Source organism: Saccostrea echinata, unplaced genomic scaffold (genome assembly GCF_033153115.1).
Source record: "Saccostrea echinata isolate AGI-Se365-2 ecotype Australia unplaced genomic scaffold, CSIRO_AGI_Sech_v1 ptg000054l, whole genome shotgun sequence".
NCBI lineage: Eukaryota > Metazoa > Mollusca > Bivalvia > Ostreida > Ostreidae > Saccostrea > Saccostrea echinata.
In genome coordinates this window covers 16,307,726-16,326,751 of record NW_026889803.1, presented here as the reverse complement: position 1 = coordinate 16,326,751, position 19,026 = coordinate 16,307,726, and the positions used below count along the sequence as shown (strand labels likewise).

At 30.4% G+C, this 19,026-nt stretch overlaps 2 protein-coding genes across 2 annotated transcripts; both read right to left on the bottom strand.

Moving 5' to 3' along the window:
- Nucleotides 1–1,817: 1,817 nt before the first annotated feature.
- LOC133171834 (uncharacterized) lies at nt 1,818–5,793 on the bottom strand. Its single transcript, XM_061306632.1, has 4 exons — nt 5,763–5,793; nt 4,124–4,181; nt 2,618–2,778; nt 1,818–2,261 (listed from the first exon to the last, which is right to left on the bottom strand). Exons 1-4 carry the CDS (start codon nt 5,773–5,775, stop codon nt 1,987–1,989), a joined length of 507 nt encoding a protein of 168 aa, XP_061162616.1. The 5' UTR covers nt 5,776–5,793; the 3' UTR covers nt 1,818–1,986.
- Nucleotides 5,794–7,425: 1,632 nt separating this feature from the next.
- On the bottom strand, nt 7,426–11,154 carry LOC133171858 (uncharacterized). The gene is made up of 4 exons (XM_061306650.1): nt 11,081–11,154; nt 9,525–9,606; nt 9,187–9,341; nt 7,426–7,887 (listed from the first exon to the last, which is right to left on the bottom strand). Exons 1-4 carry the CDS (start codon nt 11,145–11,147, stop codon nt 7,622–7,624), a joined length of 570 nt encoding a protein of 189 aa, XP_061162634.1. The 5' UTR covers nt 11,148–11,154; the 3' UTR covers nt 7,426–7,621.
- Nucleotides 11,155–19,026: the final 7,872 nt, after the last annotated feature.

The following is a 19,026-nucleotide window of genomic DNA, read 5'->3' as shown; positions in this document are numbered from 1 at the left end:
CTATGTGCTTTATGGATAAGGGTGTGATGAGAAGTTAACTCCAGTAGTAGCCATTTTGCAGAGGGTTTTGAAGGATTTGTAACTCCAGCCATAGAATTTGCTGTTGAGTGACATATATCAAAGCAGTTTACTCTATAATGTTATTTTTTTTTCATGGTTAAGGATACATGTAAGTAGTCACTGGAAAAATTCATTGTGTTTTTAAACATTTTTTTTTAATCAATGGTCTTTCTGTTTGTTTTTTTGTACCATCTTCTATTGGATCTTTCATCATAAATTCCTCGTGTTTTCTCAAAGTTATCTGTGAAGTTTGTTACCAGCCATCATTATTTATGCTACTGGATATCGGATTTTTATGGAGTTTCTAACAGTTATAAGAGTAAAAAAAACTCGGTATTCTCAACAAAAAAAAGTTAAGGCTTATATATCATACAGTTAAATTCAAAAATTCGCAATTTTGAAACTTATTTTAAAATGATGTGTATGATTAACCATAACAACAAATGTTTGTTACACTTCACTGACTTATCAGTCCTCGTGTTCGAAGCCAAATGGAAAATTCTTAACCCTAGTCAGCATTGCATACTAAAACTGGTAAGCATGTCTTTATGTACTGCTGTCAATACTTCATACTGACAATAAATAAGGACAATTAAACATCTTTTATACACAAATGATTTACAGGTGATGTATCAAAGACGACGTCTAAATGTACAGGAAGCTGGTAGGGCCATAGGGATGCTACAAACTGGAATGCAGTTGCTATATTGATGAGCAGGTCACAAAACATCATTGGTCGTTTGTGGCAGAGATTTCAGGAAACAGAATCAGTCCAGGAAAGGCCTCGGATTGGAAGACTACGATGTACGACCACCCGGCAGGACCGCCAACTTGTACTGCAAGCAAAGCGAAACTGATTCAACTCGGCTGTTGCCTTAAACAGGGACTTTTGCAACACACATGGAGTAAACATTTCTAATCAAACTTGCAGGAATAGGCTTCGTGAAGCTAACTTGAAAGCAAGATGGCCTGCCACACGCTCAATTTTGACTGCAGACAACAGAGTAAAGAGACTGGAGTTTGCACGAGAACATGCAAATTGTCAAATGCGTCACTTGAGATCTGTACTCTTTTCATCCAAATTCTGTGTGGATTTTAATAATGGAAGGCGTCGAGTGTGTAGACCGAAGAATCCTTCTGCTCCATCCAATATCAATGAACTTGAAGTTGCTCTTTAAGAGGAATGGGATTGCATTCCCCAAAGGACCATCAGTTCACTCATTCGAAGTTTCCCCAGGCAATGTAGGGTTGTTATTCGAGGCCACACAAAGTTTTAACATTTGTTGGATCAATTGCTGTTTTTGAATTAAACAAATTATGCAATTACTGGATATGGAAATTCACTCTGATAAGGAGGATGTCCATAATTGTTGGTCTTGTTTTTTTTTTTGTCCAAGTGAACATTTACCATTATTTTTTTTTATCAGATGTGTTGTTACTTTACAGAAGAAACTTTACGATTTATTTTGATTAAATATACTTTTTCAATATAGAAATTATGAATGAAGATTTTCATAACCCTGAACATTTTTTGTTGAGTATACTAAATTGTTTTCTTTTTTGTGTTGAGTATGCATACAGTTTTGAATATGGCTAAAGATAGGTTTGTCTAAAAAGAACACAATTCTTTCAACTTCTACAATTGAATTCTTGGATTTGAACTTGGCCAGGGAGTTCATGCAATTTCAGCTATTTCAGGTCTAAATTCGCAGCCTTTCACTGCAATGGTAGTTTTCCAACATGAGTGAAAAATTTTAATGTTCCTAATCAAAGATAAATAAAAAATGTATACATACTGAATGGATTCAAATAGAAAAATATCATAATACGTACAAAACCAAATACATGTACAATGTAATTAATGCATAAATAATAGTATAAGTATGTCTCAGACAGGGATAACTAATGAAAAATTTAAAATTCACGTTATGCTTTATATGGTGGGGGATCTGTCATGTTTGACGCATTTTCTTCCTGCGTTGGATAAGGAGGGGGCATCACTCTATTTTGATCAACCACTGATTCATATGATGGTGGAAGAGGAGCAGTATCAAATTTCTGATCTGGCAGTTCAATTCCATATTGAAAAGCAGTGTTATATTGTCCATAGTATGAAGAAAGTTGTGCAGGGGAATAAACTCCGGCAGCAGAATTTGCTGTATCGGGATGTGCTGGGTAGTGAATTCCGACATTTCTATTTGCTGTAAAATTAAACGACATAATAATTATTAGGATTTCATTACTTGGATGCGCTGTTTCAGTTTTAATACATCTCTTCTAAGGGGTTGACAGGATTGTAATTTTCTCAATCCTGAATATGTTAATCTCAAGTTCCATATGTTAAAGAATCATCTGTGTACCTCGACATAGGAGAAAGATTTTTAACGTTTCAATATATCTTGTTAACACCTGTTTACCATTAAAAAAATGTACAGTTGTCAAACTTTAGCCGGAAAGAATTGCGGTTGTCATCAGATTGCACGTATTTATAGACTATTATAGGCATACATAGTATGCATTAATTCGGAAGGAATGATGTTTCAGTATAAGAACCTACATGTTACTATCCTCTGTTGGTTTCCTGAATGCAAGTACATCACACTACGAGTGTTAGTATTTGCTTTACTTCCTTTACAGCAGCAGCATATGATGGTAAAAAGTATAATGATAGAAAACCCAATGCTTGTCATGATTCCACCAATTAATCCGCCACTGGAACTAAAAATAACAATTAACTGTATGACGAAACATTAGTTTTTGTTAAGGAGGGATTCTTCTCATATTTCTAGTATTCAAAAATCAATGAAATTTCACAGAATCAAGAGCACAATATCATTAAGTGATGGTATCAGTTAGATTAAATCTGACCTTTTTATATTAGAGGCAAGGTCAGGTCAAGGTCATTAACTTTTCTCTGGACATTAAGAATAAAAAATTACTGTTGCCAATCATGCGATGACTACTTCTAGTTCAAAAGATTAAATGTTTTTCTTTTTGCATAAAGAGATATTACCATATAGGGTCTATAAGATGATAGTACCAAATTGACATAAATAATTTAACTAAAATGGATATTGGCTAATCCGATTTTTCTAGATTTTTCTTACATTTTTAGGATATTTAGTTATTTTTATATGCTTCCTATATTTAAATTTTTCTTATTTTCACATATGGTGAAGATGTCACATAAAGATACAAAATGATATAAAATAGGAAGTTTTGATCGTTTATAATTACTAAGAGAGAAAAAAAACCCCACTTTTTACGGATTTTTGGCTAAAATCTGTACTTAGATTGGAAGCTTTTAAAAGCTAACATAATTGTAGTTTTTTTTGGAAAATCATATTTATTTGATATATTTAAGACTTTAGTCCCTTATTATTAATTTAATTTACAATTAAAAATTAATTTCTTCAGTCTTTGATTGTGTAACTAAATTCATTGTTCTATAATAATTTTGAGAGGCAGAAAAAGATATTTTCATACGCCGCCATTCCGCCAAAAATATAGTTCCTGCTAGATTTCAAACTCAGTTTACCATTTCTATTTAAAATTGTACAATTGTGATGATGAAAAAATATGATCTTTTAAATCTCTTACATCTAAATATATAAAACATATAAGCAAATATACTTTGAATATTTCATCTAGTCAGAAACCAGACAAGAATCCCTCCTTAAGCCATTATTGCCATAAATCTAAACATCCTTACTGATTTGTATTACATTACGGTAAAAAAAAGTACGTGGCATTTTCAATATCAGTATTTATATACTGATATTGAAAATGTCACGTACTGTCCTTTCTGACATATTTCATTTTGTCAAATAAAATCTGCAACATGACTAAAATAGTCATGTTGCAGATTTTATTTGACAAAATGAAATATGTCAGAAAGGACAGTACTCTCCAATATCCATTAAAAAGTTCTTGTGTATTTAAAAGAGAAAAAAGTATGATTTGCGGTACAGGTCATGTTTTTTAATTTATATTTTATTCCGGTTAGCTCAAAGCATTATAATCATTATTTAGATAAGTTTAATATATAAAAGATATCACTTACCTATAGTTATTGTAAGAATACATATATGGACTATAATATCTGTAATTCCCATCACAATCTGTTAAAACAAATCTAAAGTGTTCATTTACGATTCATAATAATATTATAAGATATAATTTTTGGGGGCGTCTATATCTAAAACAACAACTGTATTTTATCGTATGTTTTTCCTCAATATATATTATAGATCTAAACACAATTTTTTATGCTCAAACATACTGCTAGTTCATTTTACGTATTGACTATATCATAAAAAATCATGTCAGTTTTATAAAAGGATGATACAAGAGATAACTATATTGATATTATTAATTTTTTTATGCAAAGGGGATAACCCAATTCTGGTGAATATGATTTCGATGAAGATGAACTTAGAAGAGAAGTATCTTTCTGGGAAACAATTTTTAAATGTGTCCAAATTTTAGCAATATAAAACTTCAGAAACGAAATGAAACTGACGGCCATTTGGAAGACATTATAAAATGACAAATCGAAAACTGTCAGTGATGTCAATGTTTTAAAAATGCCTGTCTTAATGATCAAGCTTTATTGATGAAATTGTACGCTTATATTCTTGACATTTTTGCTAAATTTCCTTCTATATAATATTTATAATTACATCATAACCTTTTTTTGGAAACCTCAAAATCGGGACATATTTGTTGAAACACTATGTATAATATAATATGACATAAAATAATATGATTTTTTTAAATATGATAATAATATTAATAGTAATAATGATAAATAAGGAAGAGAGAGAGCGAGGAAAGAAATATTATGAATCAGTTAAGAGTTCGTTTGGCATACATTTTAGACAATTAGACGTGAACAATAGAGGCATAAACAAATGCAGGGTTCACGATCCCTTATTGTTTTGATATTCTACTCCTTATGGGATAGAAGTTATAATCAGCGCAACTCGTAGGTAGTAAGTATGATTTTTACAGTTTTTATCACGCTAAATAAATACAGTTAAAATATACACCCCTTTTGTTAATTCAATTTTCATAAAAATTAATCGAAATACAGAAAAGACAAAAAAATCAAACAAATCAATTAGGTTCAATAACCTTAGGCTGTTAGGTTGCAGCGGACGCACATATATAGAAAGCCTGTAATTCTCCTATCCTACAATATAATTTGTGTTATTATATAGGTCACATGGTTTAATAATGAGGACAAATTATTTAAAATATCTACACATGATTCTAGCAGACAGTGATTGTAAAAGTGTGTGTGCTGTGTAATTTTCCTTCCTGATTTCTTTAGATCATGTGTATTTTTTACTAATATTTGTCAAATGGATCCCCCCTTTTTATTACTGTTTCTATTTTTCCAAAGTTTCAATTACAGGAATTAACTTCTTTTGGAATCTTCAAGTCTCTTTCTATAAATAGTAAACATCTGAGGGTGTGTGTGCTTCCTTATATTTATAGAAATGTGTCTTTTTCATTATGAATTATGAAATTAAAATTTAAAAAATATAATTTCAGAAAAGGTTAAATGAAAGTAGGAGCTTCCGCTGAGGAATAAACAGCAGCTGGTACCCTTACTGTCAGAAGAAGACCTAAATAAATGATACTTGGTTCGTAATTCATTTCAGAATAATATATGGTTATCGGATATGACAAGATACCTTCTAGGAACATTAGTAATATCCAAAAAATAACTAAATATATTGATTTGTCCACAGCCATTTCTTGTGTTCAATCAAGGAAGCAATTTCACAAACGTAGTTTCTCGATTAAATACTTGAACCATAAAGTTTGTCAACAAGTTACATTGTGTGTGAAAATGTGTTACGAAATATTAACCCATAACAAATAGGTGCGTCTGTTCTTGACGGCCCAGAAACATTCAAAAGATGGGAAAAGGAAGGGATTTTTTCCTCAATATTATAAAAATCGGCTAAACCTTTTACAACTTTTCAAAAAAGTAAACTCAAGTTAATTAAATTTGCTTTCTCTCTACAAAAAATCTCACCAGAAATTCCAGTATAACTATGCATATTATTTAATTGTAAAGAGTGCTGAACGGTACACTGTAAATGTTTTTTCGTTCATAAAATGAATCGATAAGCTTTTGGTATTGGGCGATTATTTTTTTTTAATTAAAACACTGTTTACTAAAAATCATATAAAATGTTTATTGTAGAATAATTAGTACATTGTAGAATAATTAGTACATTTGATGTTTGAGGAATCTAGATACCATTAATACCATAAAACACTGTTTACTAAAAATCATATAAAATGTTTATTGTAGAATAATTAGTACATTGTAGAATAATTAGTACATTTGATGTTTGAGGAATCTAGATACCATTACTTTTTTCAATTAATGAACAGTACAACAATCATGCAATAAAAAGTCAATATACTTTTTGCCTTATAAGGAAACCCTCCTGAACGAGCTCTTAGTGTTTGAATTAAAGATCCATTGATGAATAGGGTATGTTTTCATTAAAAATCTTTCTTTCTTTCTTTCTTTAAATCTTTTTAAATTTTTTTTACAAAAGTGACGTATATTTTTTTGTTTGTTTGTTTATTGTTTAACGTCCCTCTCGAGAATTTTTCACTCATATGGAGATGCCACCACTTGCCGATGGAGAGCTACAAATTTTGACCTATACTCGGCACTTAGGGCCATTGAGCAGTGAGGGATCTTTTTCGTGCCAGCACCTACTGCGACACGGGACCTCGGTTTATACGGTCTCATCCGAAGGACCGGTCTCCACGTCCCACAATGGGATTCGAACCCGCGATGTAAGGATCAACTCCTTACTCCGCGACTCTAGAGCAACCGCTTTAGATCCTAACCACTGTGCCACGCGGGCGACAAAGTGACGTATACATTTAACAAATAATATTTTCGGGGGAATTGAATTTCAAATTTAAAATATTTACATAAGTAAAGTCAGTTCAATATTTTAAATTAAACATTGAGATCTGTGAAAATTTGTTATAAAAATGTAAATTTCGTTATCTTAACCCCTGGGGGACACAAAATCAGTTCGCTATTTCCGTTAATTCGCTATATCCGAGTTCGTAATAAACAAATTTTACTGTATTTGTACACTAATTCAAAATAAACCAAAGAAAGAAATAATAAATTTTATTCGTATTCAAATAATACTGAATTGATTTACTTGACTCTGGTAAATAAATGAACATTAAAACACACAATTTGTCGCTTAGATTGAATGTATAAAGAAAAAAATGGTAACTAATTCATTGTTGTTTATTCATTAAAAAGTACTTTGATAAACTTTGATAAAGTATAACAATTATTTGGGTATTAAAAAATAAATTCAAATGAAAATACCTGTTACATATGATTTGCATAGACATATACATAGGAAAGACAGAGCATATACATGTATTTCACAATCACAAATGTATACATGGTACAATTTATGTTTTACACATTATATTCATATAAAATTATAGTTTCATGTTTCAGGATTTCAAAGTACTATATCACACGTCCTTCCTTTTATGGGGGAGGTACTTTTATGTTCGATACTGAAACGGTTCCTTGTGTGTGGTAGGGAGACAAAGTAGTTACATTATTTTGTCCATTTGAAGCGTTGTATGGTGGTGGAGCTTTGTCATACTTCCGGTCTGGGTCCTCTGTTCCATACTGAAATGCAGTATTATACTGTGTGCCGTATGGATAAGGTTGTGAAGGGGAGTTAACTCCAGGAGTAGCCGTTCTTGTGGAGGGATTTGATGGGTAGGTAACTCCAGCCTTACAATTTGCTGTAAAATTGAATAGGGTTTATCAATAAAACAGTTTAATCTATAATGCTGAAAACTTGCATGGTTTAATATGAGTGGTCAGTGAATAAATTTAGCGTCTTTTTATATATTCTATGCATCTCTTCATTTTGAAGACGCTGTTTTTTTTTTTGTTGTTGTTGTTTTCCCCAAATCAGTATTGGAACTCGAACTTTGCCCGTAGTATAATTGTTGGCACCTCTTTGCTTTTGTTGCTTAATGTAGTATACTGGGAGACCCCTTTGATGTTTTATGTTTGTTGTAATTGCAAAGTATGTGCTGAATTTGGTCAATTTTACCTTTAATGTGTATTATACATTATATATATGTATGTTGCTTTGATTGGCCTTCAATTATTTTTATTACATTTTGATTTAATTTTCATTTTTAATAAATGACATTTAGGAACCACATCAAAATTGTTCTGTTGTTTCTATTTTTTTTTTTCATTCATTTATTTTCATTTATTTATATATTTATTTATTTATTTTGGCAAAAATTCAGGTTTACTGGAAGAAATTGCTGGGATTGAAGAAGTTTTACTTAAATATAGATTTATGGTATCAAATTGTTTTAAGTTAAGTGCGATGTGTTAAATCCAGTATTTAATATACATTGATTTTTTTAAATTCAATTTTATTATCACATTTTGACCTCCTTTTGTTTATGCAAGATGTTTCGTAATGCATCCCATCAGGGGTTTCTTTGTGTAGATTTTCATCCAATCGCAATACAAATTTTTTTGTTTTTGTGAGTGGTTTCTAAATGCACCCTGTCGGGTACCTCTTTATCTTTTTTTCATCCAATAGCTGATCAGCACCTTTATTATCATTTTTGTTTTTGTCGAGTGTAGCAGCTATTATCCATAAGCTACCCTCCCTCACCCAGCTGTTTACCGGTAGTTATCACCTTTGTAATTGACCAATACATATCATATATGTATAGACAGATTTTTGGCCACCTTTTTTGCTTTTGTTTTATCATCTAGTACTGGGTAGGCCCCTTAGGTGTTTGATGTTTGTTGTAATTATGTGATATGTACATGTACTCAATTGGATAATTTCACATATAATGTGTATTACACAATATGTTGGTTTGATTGACATCCCAGTATTTTTATGACCTCAGTGATTATTTACTAATCTTGAAGTTAACGTTTTTAATTTTAGATTAACATCAGGTCTGTTCGCATATTCTAATTTGATACTCCAGCTAAGATGCTGGTACTTGGATTACCATTTTTCAACCATCATATTATTTAAATTACTTATACACACTTACATGTGTTGATCTTTTGCTGGTTTGGGTTATAATGCAAAACAACACCTTTGTTCGCTTCTTTTTTCTTACTGCAGCAGCATACGATGATACAAATTAATATGATACAGAAAACGACAGAACCGGAAACAATACCAGCAATAGCTCCGTCACTCAAACTAAAATAAAATGTATTATAATATTAAGTTTTTGAAATTGACATATTCTGAACATAATATCTAATTATGACCTCAAACTTGTAACATCACCTTAAAGTTAATGTTCATGCCTTGATTTCTGGGTATGAGAAAGTAATATGCTTCTCAAGAACAATACAAGTGAGATGGTCCAGTATAACTTACCCAGAGGAGGATCCATAGTACCCATACGAGCTGTAGCTGGTGTACCTGAACCGAAATCTGGCCCTGAATCTTGCATCACAAACTTGGAAAGATAAAAAAAAATTTGTTCTTGTCAAATTAAAATCATGTAACTTAAACTCTTAAGCATACTGCTGTAAAATCGTATCATATTTGGATACTCTTAGTAAAATATGTTGACTTTTGTTTTGAATGTTGCTTTTTCAAGGGGATAATAATTTGTTCTCAAGTATATACCATAAAAGGGAAAGATAAGTGACACGTCAGTATTTGATGTACAACACAAAACCAGCTAATACTTTCTGTGCGATACGTGTACTACTCCTGACTGTTTACAACTTCTGTAAAATCATTAAACCGAAAAAAAAACTTCCTGTTTAAAATCGGGATTTTTTACGCATTTAATATACGCTTTAGTGTGCAGGAGTCACCTCCTCAAAGCATATCTATGCCATTCGTAAGAAACAATATATAATGCTCTAGCTGATCATAAATCTATTAAAAGTTCCACTTCATTTGGTTCCACTTCATTACTGTATACTGGAGATAAATCAAGATTAGATTGATACACTAGAAATATTGAATATATTTGATCCTTGATTTTTTTAAAAAAATCTTTTGTTTTCTTTGCATTGTATAAAAATAAAATGAGTAAAACAAACGGGTTCCACTGTTGCTGAAACAAACAACTAACAAACAAAACGAAAACAAACTAGAAACAGTTTCAAGTCTGTTTTGTTTGTTCAATGTTAATTAAAAAAAACTTACATCAATGATTTTAAGAAATGTTACCCACTGTCGGAGCTTCAGTGTATCAAAATCGTTCAAAAATCGTCATACTAATGATTTAGGAGAGAATATTATGTGAAATACAGTATTTTTATTTATATTCATTACAAATATTTTTATCCACGAATCTCGAGATTGGGTTACAAACTTTCGTCGTATTCGGTACTAAAAAAAAGAAAATTAAGAAATTAGGTTTTGTACTTAATTTTAAACGGCATTTAAATTTGATAAATGACATGATTCTATGTGTTCAAGGGTCACTTTAGTTTAATTGGGATGCTAAGGTAAGCCGCATAAATATCAAAACATTCCACAAACAGAATCAATTAATGCACCAGTATTTACTTAAAAAAAATCGAACATATCAATAGTATTATAAACATGAACTTGAAGGACAATTTTTATAGTTTCTCTAAGTTGCAGATACTCTTGTTGGCAGGAAATATTTTCTAATTATCCATGAAAAATTATCATTCAGACAGATTTATTCTTTTTTTTAAAATTCTACTTCTGTAAATTACACTATAACAAGTTGTATTAATTATTTTGTTCGCTGGAGATAATGCAAAGGGAGGGAGAATCAATGATGTGTCGCTTTCATTGGAATTCTCATAATTCCTATTTTACGGACATTATTTATGTACATTTTTTTTAAAATTTTTATTTATTTTTCTTTTATTTATTTTTTATTTTTATTTATTTTTCGTGTGTGCGCGTGTGTTAATTATGAAAATCGTCATACGACATACCTTCAACAAGAAATACACAAATCCAACAAATTAACATATACATGTATGATGAATTATTTAAAGCCATCTTCTTTTTAATTCGGGCCTGGATTTAAAATTCAGATTCAGAGAGTTTCCAAGTGTCACACTCATTACTTCTAAAATCGGAATGGTCTTTATATATATATACCTGTACCTTTATACTGAGGCAAACCCGGATGGAAAATTCCTAAGAGTACAGGTTGGGCATTTCGCAATCATGTTGTTTTTATCGTAATTTAAGATTAAATAACATCGAGGCTGTTGAGAAAAAATAATTGAAATATTCTTGAATGCTTTAGCAATACCATATTTTTGTTTTAGAGTATCATTTCCAAATTAACAACGTTATTGTAAAATATATATTCAATTATCGCAAAATATTCTATATATATCAGAATCAACATTTTATTAATTCACTATTCTATCTTAAGTGAAAAGTTCAAAACCCATAACTTCTGCTCATGAATTCTGGAATATTTATAATATGAAATAACCAATATCATCGAAGATATCTTCAAATAATATAAAATTTTGAAACATGGAAAAATTTACTGGACTAAAACATTAAAAAAAAAAAAAACAAAATAAAAAAAAAAGAAAAAAAAAAAGAACGGAAGACGGTACATGTATTTACAGCCTATAAAATTTAATTTTCTTAATAATTTATTCTTGTTGAATGCTGATGGCCTATTGTTTATTTGTTAAGTAAAATGATCGTTTTTTATGAGTCGGAAGATATTTAACTTTAGAATCTCCAAGTCCATGGGATTTTAATACTCATTGTTCCTTTTCAATTTTTATAGGTGTGTAAAACTATTTTACTGATAACGATAATTTTTTTGCATTTGCGGAATAGCGCTTGAAACTTTTAAACTTTAATAAATCAGTGTCAATATCTTTTGTCAGTGCGTTTGGGTGCGGACAGTTTACAATGGATAAATCAAAGTAGACAGGAGTGGGGAAGATGTACGTAGAATGTGCGGTGGAGGACCGGGAAGACAGAGCAGAAGAAACGCAAGGAAGAGGAGGTGAATAAAAAATTACTTTTTAAAAATTTACGTTTGCTATGCGTTCCTTCTAATTATAAGCAAAATGCCTTTTTGGTGTATAGTCACGCTTAAAAATATACACAGAGAAACGCGTTTTATTGTACTGTCACAATGAGTGACGGAAATGTATTTTTAAAAATTATAAATACATAGGGTGGCAAAAATTTAACATTGAGTATATATATATATATATATATATATATATATATATATATATATATATATATATATATATATATATATATATATATATATATATATGTATATATGTGTGTGTGTGTGTGAGGGTGTGTGTGTGTGTGTGTGTGAGGGTGTGTGTGTTAGGGGAAATGGTAATTACTTTTATTTTATTTCAAATAAACAAATAATTAATTTTAAAAATATACAAAAAATATATAATTGAATCTGGTCAATAAATTAACACCAGGTCACACAATTTGTCGCTTAGAAAAAATGAACAAAGAAACAGATGATCACTTACTCATTGTTGCTTTTTACTAAAAAGTATAGAAAAATATAAATTTGATAAAGTATACAAATTATTTGAATTTAAAAATAATAAATTCAAATGAAAATACAACCTTTTACAACTGATTTCCATACATATCAATTTAGGACAGACGGAGCATGTATTTCACAATCGCACATGTATGCATGGCACAATTTATGTTTAACACACAATATGCATTTGAAATGAGTTTCAAGTGAAAATTGATAAGGCTTTCGAAGTAGTTTAGTACATGTCATTTTTTTTTAAGTTCGATATTGTAATGTTTCCTTGTGTTTGGTAGGGAGATAAAGTTTTTGTTTTTGTTTGTTTGTTGTGTTTTTTTTTTCTTGCCGTTTGTAGGTCTGTATGAAGATGGAACTTTGTCATACTGTTGTCCAGAGAATGTATCATAATTTTTACTTCTGGTTTGGGTCTTCTATTCCATACTGAAATGCAATATTATAAAGTGTGCCGTGTGGATAAAGCTTTGAAGGGAAGTTTACTTCAGGAAAAGCCATTTTTGCGAGGGCTTTGAAGAGTAGGCAACTCCAGCCATATAATTAGCTGTAAAATTGAAAAGCATGTATCAAAACAGTTTAATCTACAATGCTAAAAACTTGCATCATGGTTATTATATATGAATAGTCACTGGATAAATTCAGGGTCTTTTTTGTTTATTCTGTTTTAAACTTATTCAGGCAATATTCGTTTCGAGGACACTGTTTTAGTTGACATTTTTCCAACCGTTATTAGAACTCATTTTAGATTCCTCGTTTTCTGAAAGTTACTAGTATCTTTAGTATATGTTCACAGCCATCATTGATGAAACGAGAATTCGAATTTTTATAAATAATATTAATCAGATACAACAGGAATGGAAAAAAGCTCAACCTTTTTTACAGTGCTTATTTTCTAATAAAGTTAACATGTTAACTAATTTAAGTTTTTAATCAGGTCTGTTTGAACCTTCTAATTTGACACTCAAGATTAGATGCAGATTATCTTTTTTTAAACTTTCATATCTTCATATTAATTTGCAAGTTGTAGAATACATGTCTTATTAAAGACTAACGTCTATCAAGAAACTTTCAATTTTTCGTATCTTTAACCCCTACCTTACGCAGATGTCAGGTAAAAGAAAAAACCTAATCTAAATTTAGCATGAAATTATAAATTCTGTTATAAATATCATGTACAATTATGCAAAAGAAATGGAACCTAATTAAATCACAACAAATAATTATTTGAGGTTACTTATACACACTTACATGTGACGATCTTTTGCTTGTTTGCGGTGGTATAATGCAGAACAACACATTTGTTTGCTTCAATTTACTTCGACTGCAGAAGTATATGATCATATGAATTAAGATGAGTCAAAAAACGACAGAACTGAAAACAATGCCAGCAATCGCTCCTGCACTAAAACTAAAAAATTGTAATACTATAATATTAGATTTTTTTGCATAGACGTATTCTGGTTTTTTTTTATCTAATTATCACTCCGAACTTGTAGAATTACCTTAAAATCAATGTTCAAGCGGGTTATGTAATTTTTTTCTGTAAAATAGCTGCGACATTAATTCCCGTACTAACAACCAAAGAAAGACATTTTTTATTGTTTATATTTATATCTGTATAAATAATTATTTAAAGTAGGATTAAAAAGATTAGTTATTGTATCATTGATATGTCCATGTACGCCATTGTATGTTTCATTGAAGGAAGAGTTACTGATCAAGAAATCTGTACAGGTGATATGCCTAGTGTTGTTTACAAACTGATAAGTCGCCCGCGTTGCGCAGTGGTTAGAGCGTTTGCTCTAGAGTCGTAGAGTCTTACGTCTCGGGTTAGAATCCCACTGGGGGACGTGGTGACCGTTTCTTCGGATGAGACCGTATAAACCGAGGTCCCAGTAGGTGCAGTAGGTGCTGGCACGAAAAAGATCCCTCACTGCTCAATGGCCCTAAGTGCCGAGTATAGTTCAAAATTTGTAGCTCTCTACCGGCAAGTGGTGGCGTCTCCATATGAGTGAAAAATTCTCGAGAGGAATGTTAAACAACAACAAACAAACGAACTAATAATGGTTTTCTTTAAATATTCAGTGGATGTAAATATTTGGATACTAAGATATGCCGTTAAAATATCAAAACAATCCACATGCAGATATTTACTTAGAAAAAAAATGAACACATCTATAAACGTACTTGAATGACAAATTCTTTAGCTGTTCTCCGTGCAGATACTCATTTTGGAACGAATTATTTTTTGTTAACCATGAAAAATTATTCTACAGACTTATTTGTAATATTTTTATTTCTATTTCTGTAAATTCCTTGTATATCAAATTAAAGATGCATTAATGCTTTTGTCCGCTTGAGAAAATGCAGAGGGAAGGAGAATCAATAGAATTTAACGATTACAGCTTTGACTAGAAAACTAATAATTCTTAAATTGCAGACATATATATATTATATGAAAATCTTCATACGACATACCTTCAGCAAGAAATAGGTAAATCCAACAAATTAAAATAATTCAGATGTTTATTATGAATTGTTTAAAGTCATTTTCTTTTAAATTGGGCTGGATTTAAAACTCAGATTCAATTTTAGTATTCACGTGACAAACTTAATACTTTGAATTTCTAAGTAACCTCTATACTAAGACAAACCCGGAAGGAAAGTTTCCAAATTCGAGAGACGGCAGGGTATTTCGCAATCATGTTGATTACATTTTATGAGTAACTGACAAAATATCTGAACTATATGAAAATAGATTGAAAAAATATCTGAACTATTTCTGTCTGTTCTTTGTCATATCTCTTCATCTTAAATTCACAGACATAAAGTCGTTGTAGTCAAATATATAATTATTTACGGAATAATATTCTTACTAGTTTAATTTTCAAGTTTTATTAATTCATTTAATAAATAATATTTATATTATAATATTATAATATAATATATTATAATAATATTATTATAATAATATTTATTAAATCAAGCCACACAACTACTGCTCATTATTTCAGGAATTCTTTTGATATGAAAATAACCTATATCAGTTCAGATTTAAAGACGTTATGAACAAATATATATATGATAATTAAGTAGTATGTAAAAATGTTCTTACTAGTTTAATTTTCAAGTTTTTGTAATTCCCTATACCTTTCTAAAGTGAGAAAGTCAAACCACACAACTATTGTTTATCATATATGGAATTCTTTTGATAAGAAAATGAACATAAATCAGTGCAGGTATCTGCAAATATTTTTAAACCAATAAAAAAACTTCATATGACCAAAGCTCATATATATTGAGCTTGATTACTGGTCGTTATCTTCTACTTTATACAAACATTATGTTAGTTGTAGATACCCATACTGGCAAGGGAAATTTTTTGTTTTCCGTAAAAAAAAGAAGAAGAAAAAATTACATGATTAAAATTATTCTCAAAACAAAATCTTGATACAGTATATAAAAAATAATTTAAAAAATATTATTCGAGTAATATTTTTCCTGTTCAAGAACAAAGAGGTAGAAGGAGAGAAATCATTGATGTGTTCATTGGACCAACATACCCGTAACATTGTAGGGAATATTAGATTTTCTGAATTTACTACTTAGAAGTGTCAAATAATTCAGACATAAAAAAAATCACTTCATTTTTATATTGCAAACCTTCAATACGTAGGTAATAAGCATAATTATCAAAAAATTATATGATTAATTATTCATTGCAATCTTCTTTTGATACTTCATTAAATTTAAAATTCAGATTTCGAGGGGAAACACCATTGAAAAAAAAATTCCAAAATAAAAGCCTTGATGGATAAACTTCGTAAACAGGTATACCTTTAAAACACAATAAGTAGGAGTGGATATGGGTCGAGCATATCGGAATTCGAATGGAAAATTGCGCAGCATAAAAATTAGCAAGATAGATTTTTCAGTGTTGAATTACATTTCTAAAATAACAAAACATGAAGCTACTGAGATAATTGAACTATTTACAAGAGATTTATATGTTACCTTTAGGTAATTCCCCAGTTAACAGTACTTAAGTATATACACATTGCATGAGAATGTAATGTTTTTCGTCAATCATCGAATTACTATTATTTTAGACTAAATAGTTATAATGATCTTAACTTTGAGATATGCCTTTAAAGATCATCACGTACTACATGTAGGTATGCCACATTAGCATTTTGTTATTTTAAATTATGGTTTAATGATTTGGACCGGACAGATGTTATAAATTAACCGCCTCCCGACCGTGACATTTCAGATATGAATTTTGAATTGATATAAACAAAGGAAATCCTACAAATGTTAAAATATACGGAACTCTCATCTGAGGCTTTGGGGAGGAAGAAAAGTATTTATTTCAGAAGTAAAAATAGTCAAAATTTTATTATGCATTTTCGTCATGAATTTAAAACATCAGCTGGATATCTAAACTTAATCATGTATTCTCACTTATGAAATTACTAGACAGAACATGAAAGTCACATACGTCATTGATCAGGGGCCCGTTTCACAAAGCTAACTTAGGACTAAGTAGTATCTTAGGAAAGAACTTTTTCCTAAGTTCATTACTTATCCGTTTCACTAACTTCGTCTTATCTTAGGATATTCCTAAGTTATGTCGTAACTTTAAGACAAGCAAATCAATGACTTAGGAAGAAACTAAATATGGCGGCTGTAGATACATGTACAAGGATTCTTACAGAGAGATACTGTGTGTGTTCAGGGAGAGAAAAAATCCAAAGGACTACAAGTATATGAATGATTGTGATCCCTTCAGGTTATAACTGCTTTACTTTGTATGTAATAGCTAAGAAAGGGATTTTAAGAATTGTCAGAGATGTGTCTTTATCACTGTTCAAAATTAATCCAAGGTAAATAAAAATGTCCATTGGTGAAGTTGGAACTACAAGTACATTGTACTTAAAGAATGTTTGATTTCTCACGAATTCGTGGATTTCCCAATGTTACTACAAAATAGACGGTACATATGTTGGATTAATTACCCATCATTTAAAGAGAACGATTTTGTAAACCAAAAAAAAAAAAAAAAAAATCCACGCTATATACACTATTGTCTGTGTTAAAAAACTTTGCATATAATTTGAACCATTATTATATATTTTTAAATCCAATAATATTACTATTATTTGAATCGATATTTAGTATTTGAAAGATTATATTTGATAAGGGAACGAATTTGTTATCTTCGGCTCCTAATATAGCTGTTTCTCCAAAAATTACTTGTATATTAACTCCCATGGGAGGAAGGAGGTGTTGAAGTGCAAGACTTGGACCATTTTTTTTCTCTGTTTCCGCTTAATGACTCCACTTCTTTTCAACTCTTCCCCTGAACAAATGTATGTTGTGTTAAGGAATATTAGGTCCCACTGTCCATTTTGGGGCTGATTTGTCACGGTATAATTATGCATAAAGATTTTTTTATATATATATTTCCTTTTTTCAACTTTTTTCTGTTAGTGTTGTCATTTCCACAGTCGCCAATTTGGAATTTCTTATCTGTCGAAAAATTCTTATTTAAAATTACACAGTAACACGGACAACTAACGTGGAGCACTCATTCTCGAAGAAATAAAAAGAAAATAAGGCCTTTGTTAGATTGCTTGCCCCTCAAAGCAATTATTGTTTTAAAATTTATTCCATTTCCTAATTGAAACGATACTAGTAGAAAAATATATAGTAGGCGGACAAAATAGACAATTGCAAACCTCCGATACCTTATACAGAGCAAAATAAAAGTCAAACATATAATAGCACAAATATTAGTTTAAAAAAAATATGCGTCATGTGGTTGGGGGGGGGATATATGGATGTAAGGATGTGTGAGTGCTTAGTCTAAGTAGGAAACTTGTCAAGGTTATACCATACTTCTGTCCAAGTCCTTTGAAAGTGGAGGGTAACCCCTAACCTCCAGACCCTCCCCTTTTCAAGCTTTTTTTTTTACTTGAAAAAAAACCCGACTCAAACTAAAGATTTTTACTCATACTAACATCCTCCTAACAGTAAAAATTGTAGATAGAGTGAAGAAGTTATTTCATTAGTCCGTAACACAACTTAAGAAATGTCTTAGGATGAATTTAAGATAAGATTGTTTCGTGAAACAGATGTGACAAATATTAGGAAATTCCTAAGTTATAACTTAGGCATATCTTAAGTTATGTCTTACGACATATCTTAGGAAACCTTTGTGAAACAGGCCCCTGACCTTTAAAATACGTCCTTTACTTATCACTTAACCAATTGATATTATGAATGATAAAACATTTATTTGTGACACATTAGTCACAGTTATGTCATACTACCCAAAGAAAGCACAATTATTGTATCTAGTAA